Source organism: Zingiber officinale, chromosome 8A (assembly GCF_018446385.1).
Source record: "Zingiber officinale cultivar Zhangliang chromosome 8A, Zo_v1.1, whole genome shotgun sequence".
In the NCBI taxonomy this organism is placed as follows: domain Eukaryota; kingdom Viridiplantae; phylum Streptophyta; class Magnoliopsida; order Zingiberales; family Zingiberaceae; genus Zingiber; species Zingiber officinale.
Genome location: NC_056000.1, coordinates 16,125,835 through 16,144,084, shown reverse-complemented (window position 1 = coordinate 16,144,084; position 18,250 = coordinate 16,125,835). Strand labels below are relative to the sequence as shown.

At 41.1% G+C, this 18,250-nt stretch overlaps 3 protein-coding genes across 3 annotated transcripts; 2 read left to right on the top strand and 1 right to left on the bottom strand.

Moving 5' to 3' along the window:
• The first annotated feature begins 5,425 nt into the window (after positions 1 to 5,425).
• Positions 5,426 to 6,948, top strand: LOC122008416 (E3 ubiquitin-protein ligase ATL31-like). The gene has a single exon (XM_042564143.1). The coding sequence runs from the start codon at positions 5,543 to 5,545 to the stop codon at positions 6,731 to 6,733; it is 1,191 nt and encodes a 396-aa protein (XP_042420077.1). The 5' UTR covers positions 5,426 to 5,542; the 3' UTR covers positions 6,734 to 6,948.
• Positions 6,949 to 6,969: 21 nt separating this feature from the next.
• On the bottom strand, positions 6,970 to 8,163 carry LOC122008417 (protein PLANT CADMIUM RESISTANCE 8-like). The gene is made up of 4 exons (XM_042564144.1): positions 7,643 to 8,163; positions 7,476 to 7,547; positions 7,179 to 7,391; positions 6,970 to 7,076 (listed from the first exon to the last, which is right to left on the bottom strand). The coding sequence occupies exons 1-4, from the start codon at positions 7,935 to 7,937 to the stop codon at positions 7,003 to 7,005; spliced, it is 654 nt and encodes a 217-aa protein (XP_042420078.1). The 5' UTR covers positions 7,938 to 8,163; the 3' UTR covers positions 6,970 to 7,002.
• Positions 8,164 to 11,044: 2,881 nt separating this feature from the next.
• On the top strand, positions 11,045 to 17,126 carry LOC122012731 (ubiquitin carboxyl-terminal hydrolase 15-like). The gene is made up of 11 exons (XM_042569364.1): positions 11,045 to 11,578; positions 11,990 to 13,040; positions 13,179 to 13,267; positions 13,929 to 14,014; positions 14,106 to 14,268; positions 14,826 to 14,946; positions 15,060 to 15,217; positions 15,616 to 15,700; positions 15,826 to 16,035; positions 16,151 to 16,212; positions 16,307 to 17,126. The coding sequence occupies exons 1-11, from the start codon at positions 11,268 to 11,270 to the stop codon at positions 16,656 to 16,658; spliced, it is 2,688 nt and encodes an 895-aa protein (XP_042425298.1). The 5' UTR covers positions 11,045 to 11,267; the 3' UTR covers positions 16,659 to 17,126.
• The last annotated feature ends 1,124 nt before the right edge of the window (positions 17,127 to 18,250 follow it).

Sequence of the window (18,250 nt, the reverse complement as noted above, 5' to 3'; positions counted from 1 at the left end):
ATTAGACGAAGACATTTTCTTGAAGAAAACTATCTTGGGACAGGATTGAAACAAGAAAATCCCATGCTCCAATCTTTTAGGATAATAGAAATAGTGGAAAGTACGAGGGGCTAAGGGAATATCATACAAATGAAATATGATCGTCATTCCACACATTGATTAGAAGATATTGGGAGCAAGTTGGTGGAGCAGAATATGGAAGTATTGATTTATCTGAGATAGAAAGTGGGGGATCCGGAGCGTAAACTAGCCTGAAGTTGATCTTTGAAAAAGACGACATAGCCCAAGGGAGGATAGTGGGGATGGTCTTGAAGGCCAGGAATGAGACTACGCATTGATCTTGTCCGAGTGCTGAGACGATGGTCGCTGGGGACGTAGCGCTCCCTACTGACTTCGCGTGAACCCCGGGATGGCATAGACCTCCGTCAAGAACTTGAAAGCACAAAACCGAGCCGGGAAGGGGTTCCTGGCGACGACCCTCCGACCCAAAAGTCAGCCCCCGGCGGTGAGAAATCGGAGTAGAGTAACGAGAACTGTAGTTACAGTGGTGAATCGCGCATACTTCCGTTGGAGTCTGGGATCCTTATATAGGGCTCCCTGAAGGCGTGTGCACGCTTATCGAAATGTGCATGCTTCTCAAAGCATACCTGTAATGAGTATGTCAAAAAAGTGTGTTTGACCCCATACCTCAATAGCGCGAGCATATCCATGACGTGACAATGAGAACACCCGTCGTACGATTCTCTGTCTGATCCGGCCGCTTACCATGCTGCCTGTCGGCGACACTTGTCTCGAGGAAGATAGAGTTACCTGCCCCTTTTATCTCATACCAAGCCGGGCGGAAGAACCGCTCGGCTAACGTCGCGGTTGGACGAGCGGGACATCTTCTTAGCCAATCATACGAAGGCCCTGGCGCTGCTCATTCGAACGGGAGAACCTTAGTGGCCATGGTTCCCGTTCGGTCGAGACGAAAATCGTTCAGCCTCCGTTCCCTGCTGTCAAGCCGCGCTAGTCACTCGCCGAGCGTCAAGAGCTCGGGCCCGAGTCGAGCCGATCTGTCGAGATGTCGAGTCAGCTTTCCGCCGATCGGGGAGGTGATTCACCCTGTCGGATGCCTACAGGGTGTTGACCACCTTGACCTCCTGCTGGACGGGTCACACAGGGTGTTGACCACCTTGACCTCCTGCCGGACGGGCCCCACAGGGTGTTGACCACCTTGGCCTTCAGCTGGACGGGCCCCCCCTTTACCACCGGATCACGCATGCTTTTAGGGATCTCTAGAGCCAGACGGATCATTTCAAGCTCGTAGTTATCGAAATCAGAATGAGTGGACATATACCAAGGGGTAAAGGTTTCTTGGACCATGGATAAACGAAGAAGAGATGTAGAAAGATCAGAAAAGGCACTTACTAAAAAGATCCTAGGAAAGAGAGCGTAGTTAGTAGGAGTCGCCGGAGAAGGAAACTGAAGAACTCAAGGCACGAATGGATTACTTCTTGAAACACTTAAGATTTTTGACAAGGGTCCTAAGATATCTTTAAAATTTGACCATCTAATTAAAATAGTCTGATTGGTTGCAACCGTCAAATCGAAAGAGATGAATTACCGTCGATATGTGCGAAAAGGTGTGCATTAATTGTCGCATTGAAGAAAGGGGAGTTGGTGGAACATGTGGCAGTTGTCCACAAATCGATATTTATGATAGACAAAATAATCAAATCATTTCGCTGATGTGCTCTCACGCGTACCACCCACGCATTACCTTGCATTTCAAGCGCCTGACATGTATTTTTTCAAGAAAGATAACGTTAATGGTAAAATTGAGGGGCGATAGTTAGAGTCACCAGCTGATGAGATGATCAGACAATAGAAGGACTCGGGTCTAATCAAACTTAAAGGCGAGGTTTATGATATGACGTATTGTGAGTGACCCTAAGGGTGCGTTTAGTTGGAGGTTATTTTTGATAACCTTGGTTATCCATCCAAGGTTATCAACAAAAACCTTGTTTGGTTTAGGTCCCGAGTAATGTTTAATGCCCGACATGTTAGTAAAAGGGGCATGCAACCAAGAATCGGAAAACCTCGGAAAACTGAGATTTTTCTTGATTCCGAGGTTAACGAATTTTTTTGACCTAAAATATGCTCGGATTAGAGAAAAATATGATAAAAAGGAAACCGTCAAGAAAAAAAGGAAAATATAAAAAATTAAATTTAAAAATAAAAAAATGTAAAAAATAAAAAATAATAAAAATCCATAAAAAATAATAAAAACCCATAAAAAATAATAAAAATATTTTAAAAATAGAAAAAATATTTTAAAAATTAAAAAAATGAGAAAAAAACATAAAAAAAATTAAAAATAGAAAAAACGTAAAAAAATAAAAAAAAAATAAAAACATTTAAAAAAATAAAAAATTGTAAAAAAAGCATAAAAAAAATTTTAAAAACAAAAAAACCTAAAAAAATTTAAAAAAATAAATAAATAACTTTTAAAAAAAAACATAAAAAAACAAACAAAATAAAAAAAATAAAAATAAAGAAAACATGAAAATATAGTAAAATATAGTAGAGTTTAAATAATAATAATAATAATATTATTATTATTATTATTATTATTATTATTATTATTATGTATAGTTGGTTGTGTAAGTGTGTAACTAAGGGTAATATAGTAAAATATTAAACTAGATTATTCATTAAACATTCAAACAAGCACGTTTTTGTTGCATTACCTATATTGAATCAAACAATATTTGGTTATATTTTATTCCCCATAACCTTGGTTATGTGATTACCTAGTAATCATATAACCAAGGTTATACATGATAACTTGAACCAAACACACCCTAAAGGTAATGTGGAGTCGAGAATCAAGATGATATGACAATTAAAGTCAAGGTGAGATGACAGTCAAAGTTAAGGTGATGTGACAATCAAAATTTGGGAATACATTGTCGAACGAACCACTTTCAATGGGGTTTAGTTCTCCACTTCTCATGTGTATGACTCCCAGCATAAATCCGATCGACCCCTAAAGCTGGTCGGACCTATAGGGCTCAACTCTCCACTTCTCACGAGCATAACTCTAGGCATACACCCGATCTGCCCTAGAGTCGGTCGAACTTACGGTGCTCAGCTCCTCACTTCTTATGGGCATGGACTCCCCGTATACACCCGATTGGTCCTAGAGCCAATTGAACCTATAGGGCTTGACTTCCTACTTCTCATAGGCATGACTCTCGGCATACACCTGATTGACCTTAAAGTCGGCCAGACTTTTGGGGCTAAACTCTTCACTTCTCATGGGTATGATTTCTAGCATAGACCCGATCGGCTCCAGAGTTGATCGGACCTCTGGGGTCAGCTTCCCACTTCTCATGGGCATGACTCCTAGCATACATCCGATTAGTCCTAGAGCCTGTTAGACCTCCGAGACTCAACTCCCCACTTCTTATGGGAATGAGTCCCAGCATACATCTAATCTGCTTAAAAGTCGGCAAGACATCCGAGACTCAACTCTTCACTTTTCATGGGCATGACTCCTAATATACATCCGATCGGCCCCAGAGCTGGTCGGAGATCCGAGACTTAGCTCCCCACTTCTCAGGTATATGGACATGGCTCCGAGCAAACATTTAATCAACCCCATAGCAAGTTGAACCTCTGGAGCTCAGCTTCCCACCTCTCATGGACATGACTTCCAATATAAACCCGATTGACCCCAGAGTCGATCGAACCTCTAAGGCTCAGCTCCCTACTTCTCATGGGCATGACTCTCAACATAAATCCGATTGACCGCAGTGCAAGTCGGACCTTTGGGGCTCAGCTCCCTCATGGCCATGACTTTCAATATAAATCCTATTGACACATGTCGATCGGACTTCAATGGGGCTTAACTTCCCACCTCACATGAACATGACTCCCAACCTAAACTCGTTCGGCTCCAAGCTGATCAAACTCCCTCTAGGAGACAACATTATCAGAGAATCACAACCACTTGTCGGAGAATAACGAGCTACTCACCAGTGAATATTTCGATACTATGACATATACACACAACAGAACCTTCCTTTGCTTAGCGGAGGGTTATCATACATCCTTTATTACTCGGCATATTCTGACACCAGACATTTTTTGATGCCTTATCATTGTGGATGTTATGAGAGACGGTATAAAAAGAGGTCCTCTCCGTTGGCCAGGTACGCAAACGCACACGCATCCACTACTATTCTACCATTAATCTTTTTCCCACTTTTCACTACGACTATGGTTCTAACTTGAGCATTGCAGTGTGGGCCAAGGACTTCCTCCCTGGTTCTTGCTCTAACATTTCTATTTGCTCTCTTTGTGGTGTGCGTAGGCTCGCGGTTTCTAACTCCAGATCCATGGTTTCCAACTCTAGATTCTTCCTTTGTGAACATTCCCGCTTCCTCATTGGCTGCTCATATACTCAGTTTTTGAACGAGATTGGCAAGGACCCTCTCCTTGGTTCTCGCTCTAACATTCTTATTTGCTCTCTTTGTAGTGTGCGCAGGCTTGCAGTTTCTAACTCCAGATCCACGGTTTCCAACTCCAGATTCTTCCTTGATCAACATTCCTGCCTTCTCATTGGCCGCTTATATACTCAATTTTCGAACAACATCAGGTAATACGGAGAGAGGTTCACTCTGGCGATGCAATTCTAGGTACGCTGCAGATGAAACAATGTCTGACGGCGTGATGCGCTCATTGATGTCGAAACTATGCGGTCGTCTCTGGATTAGGAGTTGCATGCCAACTCGCCCTCTCATCGCCTCCACTCATGTGACAAAAGGTGATTCGCTTGTCTCCAGCGCTCCCGTTAATTCGTCCTTAGGCCAACATGAAGGATATAAATTATATGTAATTACTAGTCATTAGTATATATAACTAAAACATAAAGAAAGACATATTTAAATGTATCGAATTTCGATCACCGCCTCCACTCCAAAGTAACCGACCGAGCGAATGCCAAGCCATCTACTTTACTAATTTTTAGTGATAAAGAAAAGAAAAAGACAATATATTAGTTTCAGTAGATAGCAAAATTTATTATTATATTAATTAATTTGTTCTTAAAATCACTCCCTTCCTAAAATATCTCACTTAATATAGTTAAAAGAAATTACAATTTATTAAAAGTTTTAACACTTCGCCGTTCTATATTTCTTGAAAAAGAACAAACTGTACTTCTAATTATTTTTATCCACCAACCGTTTAACCCAAAAATGTTAATTTTAGTGAAATTTCACAACTGAAAACCGGTAATGACTTTACTTTCATTCCTCCAACATTTGAACCTTTTATAATTTTCTTCCCTTTTTTCATTTTTCATTTTTCTTTTTAATTTTTTTGTGACGGTTAATATTTTCTGGCATAAATAAAAAGGGTGTATATATATACCCACACAGAGAGAAAAGGGGCGAAAATTTATATGTTTTACCGGGATCGCACGTGCTAGTCACCCCCTGTTTTGTGCCCACGACGTCCTCTCCGACCAATTTGAGTTTTCCGTCCTTTTCCGATGGCGCCGACGCGGCGCCACCGCTGTTGGATGCCTGCCATGGTCGGCAGTATTTCCACGGCCAACCTTTTCCTCCTAACGCTTCTTCTTCCCATTGCCCCTCTGTGCGCCGCCCGCGGAGCCCCGCTGCCCCTCTCTCTGGACAACCAATCGAGGGCCGTCAAACAACCCCCCATGATCACCATCATCATGATCTCGGTCTACGCTCTCTTACTTCTCGGCATCATCACCGTCTTCATCCGCCAGTGCGTCGTCATGGCCGAACGACGCGCCGCCGCCGCCGAGTCGGCGGCGGGATCCCTCTCCGGGTGGCGGTCGCCGGGGCTGAGCGCGGAAATGATCGGGGCGTTCCCGACGATGACGTATGCGGAGGCCAAGGGGCTAAGAGAGGGCTCCGGCGAGCTGGAGTGCGCTGTGTGCATCAGCCAGTTCGAGGCGGAAGAAGTGCTCCGCCTCCTCCCTGGTTGCTGCCACGTTTTTCATCCGGAATGCATCGACGCCTGGCTTACTGCACACGTCACCTGCCCTGTCTGCCGAGCCGATCTCGTCGCCGCCGCCCAAACCCTAGTCGCCGAGGACCATGATCCGCCCCCATCCATCGACGCATCAACCATTATTTCGGCCTCTAGTCTGCCCGCAGACCACGAGATCGTCATAGAAGCCGCCTCTACGGCGTCAGATCGGGCGGCGGCGCCGGTCGATTTGGCCAGCATCGGAAGCGAGGAGAGGGATGAATCGGCGAGGCCGACGACTCTGCCGCGATCTCTCTCCTCGGGGAAATCAAGGGCGCAGTCCGAGCCAGCGCCGAGCGTCGATCGTTACACGCTGCATCTGCCAGAGCACGTCCGACGGCAGGTCTTTGCCGCCGCATCTTTCCCCCGCTCCGCCAGTTGCGCTGTCGGGTTTCCGGCCGCCCGAGCCTCAACCTCTAGGCTAGGTGGGATTAGCCGCTGGATGTGGAGCAAGCGGCAAGGGTGGTCGGAGCGGTGGTCGCCATCGTTCCTGCGTCAGCTGTCGTTCCCGCCGTGGAAGAGAAGCGACAGCGGCGAATCGTCGGGGAAGAAGAGAGAGGCTGAGGGATCCACGAGGAGGAGGAGATTCCCGTCAGTGAAGGGCTCCTTCGATTGGCTCGTCAATGGCTTCGCCGGAAGGGAAAGCGCCGCCTCGGCGGACGACCGCGCGCGGCACTAACGATCACCGCCCGGCAACGACTTAAAAATCACACCGTCATCGATTGCGTATGATGACGCGGCTGACCCTGAACCGTCGATGAAGTGAAATCCACGACAACTGACTCGTTGATAAAAATAGTATATTTATTGCTCAGCTGATATTATTGGTCGTTGAACTGTTGAAATTGTGAGGATAAATATATAGCTCAAATTTTTGTGCTACAACATTGCTTGATATTCCAGCTTCGGATTTCACGGCGAACTAAAAGAGAAATTCCCATCTTCTTGTCATTTGTCCATGGACTGGCTTTCTGGAGCAGCAGTCTTCGTTTCTTGCTGCTGAGCAAGATAACCCATCCACCCTGCAAACACAAACGAGAACACGAAACAGGTTTAAATCCTAAGAGATTTTTTTCCCCCTTCTAAAAAGGACATTCGTTCCAAGAAAAAAAGTGAAACGATACCAAGAGAAGGGTCAATTCCTCTGTTTTGAAGCTCTCTGTATTCCTGGCACAGGGCGCAGCACGGGCAGAAGAGATGGAGAACCCAATCCTCAGCGGGAGCTTGCACTAGGTTATACTTTGTTCTCAGCTGGTGCCTGTAATGGGCTCCCAGAATCCAACAGGTGCACAGTGCAGGAGACATCAGCAGGTACATGAAACTTGCCACAGCACACCCTTCACCAAATTCATATCATCATGCTCCATGTAGAGAAGAAAATAAAAAAACAGACGCGAATTGTTAGGTATGTTTTTTCCTACTGGTCTTGCCCTCATCCAAGACCTCTGCAACCTGTCCAAAGGTTACGCAGGGGCAGTAGGCAGTCAGCATGGCTGCACATAAAGAAGAGTGACCCATTTTCATCAAATGTCTAAGCGGCGGGGGAATTGTTGCTGAAATGGATTTGAAGTCCCTAAAAACAACCAACCATTAGTCTCATTGCGTCCGCAGTCGAAAAGTCCGGTCGTCCATGGCCGGCCAATCCCTGGATGTTCTTGGTGGTTCGGACGAGCCTCATTCGTGCGCTTAGGCGACGGCGGTGGTAACATCTCCGAATAGTCGATGACGGTCGCCGGCGGAGCAGTAAGCTTGCTGTTGTTGGGCGCATCTGCATCTAGATGCAGAACTTCCCCGGCCGCAGTAGGTCCAAGTTCCATGCCATCACTGCTGGAATCCATGTCGGCGGCAGGGTCGACGGCTGCTGCAGGTTGGGGTTTTCCCATTGTGCACTGCAGATTAAGCTCCTGCAACTTCCAATCGGTTATATATCGACTGGGAATATCATCATGGCGAGGTGCAAGCTGTAGAGATCAAGTTGTGTCGTCGTTTCCGATATCTCATCATGAAATTTAAGGCTGTCGTAGCAAACAAAACTCCCCACAAAGTCCGTGGCGACGCCATCGAAGCAAGCTCGAACAATTCAATGTTCGAGATGTATAATTCAACAAGAGAATGCCCAATCAACTAAGCAAATGCTAGTACAACCTGGCCTTTGTCATTATTATTGGTCGCAGCTTCACGACGGGCTGCCTGTTTTGGGCTAAATATTCGGTCCTAATCGATACTCAACTAAACTCCTGGCCGACCATTGACTTGATTGCCACTTTGTTTGGATGTCCAAAGTTTGACTCGAACAAACAAGAGCCGTGCATGCTGACAGACACATCACGCGCCTTAGTGCAAATCTAACCGTCTACTTCTCATCTAACGGTGGAACTCCGATACCGCATAGTCCCTGATCTCGTGAGCGCCAGGTATATGCGGACAACGAGCGCTCGAATTTCAACGACGTAAAACTCAATCTCAGGATACGGACGGTAGATCCTCCTACTTCCGCATCATAAATTATATACGAACATGCTCAGGTGAGTACGTACGGACCAATCGCAGTCGTTGACGTCATTTCGTAGTCAAACCATGCCAGTCAACGGACGGCCGTGATGTGGCTGGTCCATTGTTACGGATCTAACCATACGTCCTTTACATACTCTGCGGCGTACCTCCCTTGCATTCTGGAAGTAATGAGTTCTTGGCGAAGAAGGTAAATTTGGGGTAATTAGACAGAAAACCAATGTTAAGGGTTGTCCACCGGGAGATTTTGTGCTGGATGAGAAATTTTCACTCTGTGAAGGACTCATATGTAAAAAAGGTAAAACAGTAGACCTCTTGTCTTGTCCTTTGTATTTGTTCTGTTGCTCCTCCACAATTTTTCATTTTACCCTACTCCGTCGCAATATTTATACAATTTGATACTCAACATGGTCATTTGCCCACAAAAATAATATAAATAAACAAAGTTACGCCTTCAGTTTTTTTGGCCTGTATAAAATTTTATGGGTTGCAAAATTCAAGTTTTGTGTGAATTATTAATGTTTGTGTGCTTCATTATTCTATTGAGGACTTTTCCTTGTAGAAATGTTTAATTACGGCAAGGTGGTGTTATTCAACTTGAATTCTTAAAATAAAACAAAATTCAAATCATATCTTATTCCAGATAAAAAGGCAATTCAAAACACATATAAATTTGTAAAAATAAATTCCAAAAATTGCTTGATTTTGTATTCAACCTCATAGAGGTATCTTGACTGAACTGTGGTCATCTCAGACGATTTACACTGGTCCTCGCTCTGCATCGATCAAACTCAAAATGTACTTGTTTGATTATACATCTGTATTGTGGTTAGCATACAATTTAAATTAACTTAAGTATATTTAGCATACAATTTATTTAACTTTTTTTTTTTATTTCACTCCAAATCGATCAGTCATTTTACACAAAAAAAAAAATTATTATGTGCAAATATCAGTTTAAAATTATTTTATATTACGATGCCAACGAAGAAGACTTTAAAATTCATAATATTCGAATGTCCGCATGACTTAGAGCATCATCCGACCCCATCAAATCTACTCCGCCGCCAATAGATATTGGTCAACGGCATGGTGTTGGGATATTAAAGTACCGACATCGTGGCGTCATTTCGATTGAATCCTTTTTATCCAATTCAATTTTTTTATTATTTTAAACACTTGGGACTTCCCGTTAAAAAATTACTTTAATTTATGTGAAAAGGAATAAAAGAGAGGAAGGAATTTAATTATTTGTATTTAATTTCCATTTATGCCGGGTGAAAATGAATAGAAATAAAATTTACTTTTCTCATAAGCAATTAATATACCCCTCATTTTTTAATTTGTTGCTAAATAATAAATAAAATAGCAATAAGATAATACATGTCCTTTACAAATATATCAAACCAACCTAAGAGGGTGTTTGGCTGAGCTTATAAGCTCTCTAAAATAGCTTATAAGCTATTTTGGAGCTTATAAGTTCTTCAAATTTGTTTGGTAAATTTTTTTTCGAACAACTTATAAGCTGTCAAAATAAGCTGTTTTGGAGCTTATAAGCTGTTTTTAAAAAAGTATGGAAGACCCTATTTTTTTTAAAAAAATCTTATTTTAATAATTTTTTTCTCTAAAATATCCTTATATAATTTCATAAATCCTCATCTTATCTTCCATAAATTTTTATAAGTTTAATATCTTTTTATCTCCGCCAACTTTTCTTCCAACGTTGTGTCATCTTCTCGGCCAATGCCTCTTTCTAATTTTCTCTCCCCCGGTGCAAAAATTCGCCCAAAATCCTCTATTAATAAAAATCTCAAAACCCTCTATTAATAGCATTATACCCTTTTTGGTAATTTTATTAATAAAAAGATCTTATAATACCAAACACATCAATAGCTTTAAGTTGATTGTAATAAGTTCACCCAAACACTTTAACAACTTATTCTTAAAATAAAATCTAACAACTTATAAGCTCCTAAAACAACTTATAAGTTGTACGAGTTTATAAGCTATTTTTAATAAGTTTAACCAAACACCCTCTAAATCGTCAAATAAAATGTTTCAAATTTGAATCATTAATTTGACTTATTAATTTTGAATCATAGATATCCTTGCCATTACTAATTTAAAAAATAAAACTAAAGGATATTAATTCTTATAAATTGATTGTTCTTTAATTATCTTCATTAATTATTCAGTATAGAAAAAAAAGTTATAGATTATATATATTTTGATAACATTTTCAATTTATCATATTTTATAAAAGTCAAATCATCAAAAATATTTTTTTCCCCTATTTTTGGAATTAAATATAAAATAAATTGTTTTACTATATTTTTATTTTGATTTCTCGTCAATTACCTTTAACGGATATTAATGAAAATGCGATCCGGCAGGATTAGCTTATGAGTTCTTGAAAGGCCACCGTATCTTTTTTCCCCTGCCATTTTTGTCCTTGCTATTTATTTTATCGCCATTAAACATCGCCAGTTGTGTTATTGTACTTTCTCTCCGGCGTCGCCGGCGAAGGATCTCGCACTGCACCAGAAGCGTACATAAGGAAGGAGGCGGTCGCTTAGATATATCGGGGGTGAAAGAGGCGGTTCTCGGGTGCGGAGTGGCCGGCGCGGTGGATATATGTGGCGTCTGGCTCGGTGGAGTTGTCCAGAGAAAGAAGCTGCCTTCCGGATTTAGACGGTTGGAAAATGCCTCTAGAAGTATACCTACGGATTTCATGGGAGCCTCTGGTCGTCTTCCTCGTTGGTCCTTTGCTCGCCTTCGTGGTCCAGCGGAAGTGGCGACTTGCGATGGCGAGGCAGGAAGAGGTCCGTCGGCTGGCTTTCCTTGCTGCCCAGGAGGCTATCCAAGCGGAGGCGGAGGCAATGAAGGCCTACGTGGCCACTTCGGCTGCGGCTATGATTGCGGAGAAGGAATCCCCGGTGTCGCCGCCGGAATGCCCTGTGTGCTTGGGTCCTGCAATGGCGAGGTGCGGACAGTGCAAGGCTGTCAGATACTGGTAGGGCACGCGAAATTTTCTCCCTTTTTCTTCTCTTAATTGCGAGTATTTCTCAAAGTGTGCCGTTCGGCGTGTTTTCAGGTTTCAGTCTCCTTTGTGAATTTCTTCAGTTAGGGTTTTGCATGTTTCTTTATGGTTCCAATTGGAACCCACCAATTGCAGCGTAAAATGCTCTGCCCTCTTGTTTTGTTTTTGATCACTGGGTTTCTGTTGGTTGGAGTTGTTTTATCATCGCTGCTTGTTATGGGTTCTTGAATCTTTGCTCAGCCTTTTATTTATCACAGTTTACAGGGTTTTCAACTTCAAGCCATCTCGATCAAGAATCTAAAAATATGTCTTATTCACGTCTTTTGTCTATCTGATGAAATTTGTATCAATGATCTGGAAAATTCAAAATTTTTTCCATTGCAGCTCGGGAAAATGTCAGATCATTCATTGGAGACAGGGCCACAAAGATGAATGCCATCCTCCAATTCTTAACGATAGCAATAGTGGTGCAGTGAAGGTTGTTGATTCAGAGATAATGCCACCCAAAAAGCATGTTTTATTGGAGAAGAGGTTTGTGCCTAAGGAAGAGCTGAATACCAAGGCAGTCAAATCACCGCTCAAACCAGCATCCCCAGATGATTTCAAGGACAAGCCTGAAGAAAACACTTCTGTTGAATTTTCTGCAAAAGAAAGCATTTCTGCTAGTTTTTCTGCATCATCACTAGCTAATGGTTTAGCTTTAAGTAATAGGATACTTGATGGCACTCCCAACGGTGGCAATCCAAACCCAGTCCTTGATGCTAGGTTAGGAGAGACTTCATCTTCTGATATTCCTACTAGGAACCCTAGAACTAGGGCCAATCCTTACCATGCAAGTCATTCTGTCTTATTGATTCCGGAGCCTCCTAGATCAAATCCTTCTGCAAATATCACATCAAAGGTGAAATCCCAGGCAGAGCAGTTTCTCCTGAAGGTATCTACTGATGAGTTATCTGCTAATGATAAGGCTAAGGCAGTTGCATCTCCTAGATCCTCAGAAATTTCTCATGAAGAACCGGTCACATCATCGAATTCTGTTGCTGCTTTAGCAAATGCAACGTCAGTGGCTACAAAGTCCTCAGAACCAGTTGCCCCTACATTATTAGATGTTAAATCTCAGACAAAACACAATGAGGCCCCAGCCTCAAACCTGGAGGCATCAGATCCTGTTGCTAATGGGACAATAATTGAAACACAGTCACTTATTTCTTGTGCGTTGAGATCCTTACCATGTGCTTCTAATCAATTATCATATAGCAGTGGTAGTCAGACCATCACTTCCTGTGAATACTTGGAAATTGGCAATGCTGTTAGAGGATCAATCAGATCAGATGATGCTTCTGGTGTTACCTTAAAGGATCTGTCAACACCTGCAAAGGCATTTCTCAAGCAGCCTACACCTTATAAAACGTCAAGGAATTACCCTCCAGAATTGGTAAGTTGTCTTGAATCATCACATAAATGTGTAGTATATACAGTTGGGTGCTTGGAAGTGTGTAAAATTGCAAATCTGTTTTGACTCTAATGGTTTGTTTCTCCAAGTCATCTAACTTAATTTATCTTAATGTTACAGATGCTTTTCCCATTTGATCTCTTCATCAAACTCTACAACCCTGGCAAAATTCAGTTGCATCCTTGTGGTCTTACCAACAGTGGCAACAGGTAATAAAATTCTGCTCTGCGGCATTTGTCAATAAAGATATTGCATATGTTATTTTGTTCTACTTTGTTCTTCGATCTTACAACTACTGCTTCTAATTCTTCCTAGCTAATCATAATCTAGCCAATCAAATTATACTAAGCTCAATGTCACCATGTGACAAGGGCAAGGATATCAACGAATCCCAATGTATTACAAGCTAGCTAAAGTCATGTATTAAATCACTTTTATTTAAGTTAAATAGAGTTTAGTTTAACCTCCTTAGAAATCCATCGCCGGTACCTTCAACCCTAGTTAATTTATTGCCAAATTAGAGTATTTATTGATTTGTTGATGTTCATTTTGTCTCAAGTTTTTTTTCTTCATTTTATCATTTATCATTGTCACACCTAATTGGCCCACGTTTGGGTTCCAACAGCTGTTTTAAAATTTTCTGTTACTTTGTTTTATTGACTGCTTGTTCAATGATCAACTTGCCTATATGTATCTTATGCATAAGAAATTTTACTTATTTCAAATTTGAGGCTGATTGCTATTCCAGATGTCAGATTTTATATATAGAAGACAAGGAACTATATAAGCTTATCTTAATATATTATCTAGCATGTTGGAGCACTTTGGTCGTCGTTAACTCACTCCAGATTACCCATTTTTGCATTGCAGCTGCTATGCTAATGCTGTTCTCCAGTGTTTGATATTTACTCGACCACTGTCGGCATATCTCCTCGAAGGTCTTCATTCCTTGAAATGTATGTTTAATGGTTACTTGATCCTGTTATTATTTTTGATTAAATACATCAATTTTTATTTTTATTTTAAAAAGTGTGACTCCATGACTAGGTCCAATGAAAGCGTGGTGCTTTACATGCGAACTAGAGAGTCTTGTGATGCACACAAAGGAAGGTCAATCACCTTTATCCCCTCTGGGGGTACTCTCCCATTTACACAATATGGGAAAGAATTTTAGTCCTGGGCAGCAGCATGATGCCCATGAATTTATGAGGTTAGTTTTTGCATCAGAAGCTACCTTTATAGTTCCAACTTTTTCTCTCTTTTTTTTTTGCATATGTTTTTGTCCTTATAGTGAAAGCCAATATATTGAATGTTGTATAAGCTGTTTTGGCATGGATCATGGTAGTATACTGGCAAATTTTCAAACCATGTTTTCACAGTATGCATCAAGGATTCGGACTTCATAATCTTGCCCACTCCAGTTAACTTTCTGCACCAGATGTCTCTTCTTTAATAGTCATGGCACTTGATTGCAAAAAACAATAGCACGTGCACATTTGAGGATAAACATTAACGTTTTGTCATCCTCCAACCTATATCTTGCACCTTCAGACCAATGTTTCTAAATGAAGTTTGCCAAGTTTAAGTCGTTTCAAATATTTAGTGGCAATTTGTTGATTCTTGCAAAGTTACCCAATTAGAAAGCTATATAAACATCTTTGAATGATTGGGATATGGAAAGATTGTGAGGAAATTATACAACCATGCCTTCTTTCTCATAAGTTGGTTATACTTACTAACATTGTCTTTGTTTATGCATTTTGGCAGGTATGCAGTTGATGTTATGCAATCTGAATGCTTAAAAGAAGCTGGAGCAAAACCAGATAGTGTGTTGGCAGTGGAAACAACACTCATACAACAAACTTTTGGTGGCTACTTGCTGTCCAAGGTAGCTTAGTTTGTAGATGTAGTTACTCTATTACTGATCAGTTTACTAGAAATGCCAAGTCTTGTTATTTTATGAACTTAGCAAAGGGTAAATGTTTGATATTCTGAATGCAGATAAGGTGCAACAAGTGTAAGGTCAAATCCAAACGTTACGAAAGAATGATGGACCTTACTCTGGAGATACATGGAGACATTGCTACCCTTGATGAAGCACTTCATCATTTTACATCTCCGGAAATTTTGGATGGGGAGAATAAATATGACTGCAGCAGGTTGGTAAATTGTTTAGCCCCTGATTGGCATGGATGGCCTGAACTGGATTTGAAGAAATTGAAAAATGCCTGGATTATAAAATATTTTTAAATACATGAATCCTCTTTCCGCCTTTGCTAAATAAACCTATCTTGACGATGTAATTCAAATTATTTTTTGCAGTAAGGATATTTCAAGCTAGAGTATTGATGCCAAATAGATAAATGAAGTTAGTAGATGGCAGATTTGCATATCCGCACACATCGTATAGCTCCTTTACAGGAGATGAGAGCATTAATTTTTCCATACTATTTGCATTATTATCTTCTGGAGCTCCAAAAGTTAATGCTGAGGCTAAACTGCTAAAGATTTCTTGTTGTTTACTAATTATCTCATACCATCTTTCATTGCACAACAGATGTAAGTCATATGAGCGAGCAAGAAAGAGATTAATGATATTGGAGGCTCCCAACATTTTAACCATTGTATTGAAGCGGTTTCAGGTAATCACTGTGGTCTTAACTAGGCATTGTTTTTGTTTTTTTTTTGTCTTTGGTTATAGTTTGATATTCTGAATTCATTTGATAAACCTTCAGTTTCATTTGTGTGTCTTTGATTCTTTCTACAGTCTGGTAAATTTGGAAAACTTAACAAGTCAGTTCAGTTTCCTGAGTATCTTAATTTAGCACGTTATATGAGTGGAGATGACGCATCCCCCGTTTACCAGCTGTATGCGGCGATTGTTCATAAAGATGTTAGGAATTCAACCTCTTCTGGTCATTATGTCTGTTATATAAAAGATACACAGAGCCAATGGTATAAGATCAATGATAGCAAGGTATTCAACTTCTCAAGATTTTAAGATGGACTAATCTAAATTTCCCAAAATTATTTATTCTGCCTTTAAACAAATGTATGCGCATCCAGTGAATCACCTTCTGAATTTTAAGCAGGTAAAATCTGTGGAGCTTGAAAAGGTCTTGTCAAAAGGTCCATACATACTTCTTTATGCTAGGTGATAATGTTACACGTGCTGAAGCTGCATGTTCTTTCCCTCTTTGTTTATTTTATTTTATTTTTGAAACTTTCTTATACTGATATTTCAACAGGTGCTTGCCACGCGCTCCGAGATCAGTGAGGAAAGCAATGGCCTATGATGTTGTACCACCAAGGAAGACTAGTGGCAAAGAAGCCAAGGGAAAGCCAGTTGGCTCCTCTAATATGGAGGAAAGTAAAGACTTACCCAAACAGCAAATAAAGAGGGAGGATGACAATTTTCTGTTATGGGATCCGTTCGATAAGAGACTTTGTTCTCCAACTGATTCTTCCAGCGATAGCTCTTCTCTTTTTGATGAGGGTTCCTCGTGTAGCACTGAGAGCACAAGGGAGTCAACTAGCATGGAAGAAAACTCTGGAGAACTATACTTTATGAATCCAAATAACCCCTCGAGTGTCCCTTAACTCACTCATTCATCAGAAGCAATCAAAAATTAGGACACTCAGAGCTCAGACGAGGCAAATCTCGATTGGTTGCTAGTTCTGCTGGAAGGAAAATGGACCGTGAGAGTTGTGGAAACAATGAGCATCAAGGTGCCATGTTAATGCGTTGACGGCAATGGGAGTCTATTCTCACTGCTTGAATGTGAAGAATGTAGATACTCAAACAGAAATTGTAGGACCGTAGAGACTGACTGTATTAACCTAAATGAGTTAAGTGTGGTGTATGGTGAAGGCCGAGTAGGTAAAAGAACTGCCCAAACATTTTATTGATCTGTTTGGGTTGTAGGGAAAAATAATTTTTTGGTATGCGTAGTGAAAGAAAATGGAAAGAGCAAGAATTTTGTAGTTGCGCTTTTTTCATGGCAATGAGGCTAAGCTATTGTCTGCAACTGCACCCTGAGTAAAGCTGAAAAATAAGAGTGTACATGAATGGAATGATCATAACAAACAATTATATACTAGTTTCGATAGGAGTTCAGTCATATTCATTTGATATTATAAAAATATTAATCAAATATGCTTACAAACTTGATATTTGTTTTGATAAGAGTTCAGCCATATTCATTTGCTATTACAAAATAAATAAATAAATATGCTCAATACTAAAGGGCATGGCTTGTATTTAATTTTTTTTCCTTTCACAAATTTATTTAAAGCTCAAGTGTGAGAGTATTTTTTTTATTTTTATTTAAATAGAAATATATATTATTTATTTATTTATGATAATATAATATGACTTGATTCAATTGGAAAAATACAGTAAATGACACAATTATATATATATATATATATATATATATATATATGAGTTGTATGCTGCGGCTGCGTGCAGTGAAGGAGTCATGGCGTTGCCACGTTATCCAAGGTAAATAAACGAGTTGAGTTAAGTTGTGTAAAGAGGGGGAAAAAATCGCAGCACAACCCTAGCAGAAGCGCAGCGTCGCCGCGAGTTCTCTCCCTCGCCAGTCGCAAGTCCTCTCCTGCCGTCGCTAGCTCTCCCTCTCTTGCCCCCGCGAGCTCTCCCCCTCTTGTCGCCGCGAGCTCTCCCCTTCCTGCTCTCCCTTTCAGCCGCGAGGTCTCTATTGCCGCTGCGAGCTCTCTCCTGCCGCTGCGAGCTCTCTCTCCCGCCTCTGCGAGCTCTCCCTCCCTGCGACGAGCCCTCTCCTGCTGCCGCGAGCTCTCCCTCTCCTGTTGCCGGAAGCTCTCCCTCTCCTGCCGCCGCGAGATCTCCCTCACCTGCCGTCGCGAGCTCTCCCTCTCCTGTCGCTAGCTCTCCCTCCCAGTCACGAGCCCTCTCCTGCCGCTACGATCTCTCCCTCCTGGTACTTTGTTTGTTGTGATTTTGTGTTCATCGATGAAAATTAAACTATACATTATAATTCATGATTTCTCTTACTAAATTGTCGAACTTTATGGCTAGCTTTAGCTTCCAGGACAGTGCTATATTTTTCTGCTCCAATATTGATATATCCTTGTTTATATTAGAATATGCTCTGGAAATTGAAATAATAAGAAAATTCTAAGTTGAAAGTCCTATAGAAACAATGCAAGGT

Bases quoted from the DNA above. Each gene is read 5' to 3' on its own strand.
- LOC122008416 (XM_042564143.1), top strand. From the start codon at position 5,543: ATGGCGCCGACGCGGCGCCACCGCTGTTGGATGCCTGCCATGGTCGGC.
- LOC122012731 (XM_042569364.1), top strand. From the start codon at position 11,268: ATGCCTCTAGAAGTATACCTACGGATTTCATGGGAGCCTCTGGTCGTC. The intron at 14,269-14,825 runs GTTAGTTTTTGC...GCATTTTGGCAG, and splicing joins GATGCCCATGAATTTATGAG to GTATGCAGTTGATGTTATGC. The intron at 15,701-15,825 runs GTAATCACTGTG...TTCTTTCTACAG, and splicing joins TTGTATTGAAGCGGTTTCAG to TCTGGTAAATTTGGAAAACT.
- LOC122008417 (XM_042564144.1), bottom strand. From the start codon at position 7,937: ATGGGAAAACCCCAACCTGCAGCAGCCGTCGACCCTGCCGCCGACATG. The intron at 7,548-7,642 runs GTTGGTTGTTTT...CTTTATGTGCAG, and splicing joins CGGACGCAATGAGACTAATG to CCATGCTGACTGCCTACTGC. The intron at 7,077-7,178 runs GTATCGTTTCAC...TTGTGTTTGCAG, and splicing joins AGGAATTGACCCTTCTCTTG to GGTGGATGGGTTATCTTGCT.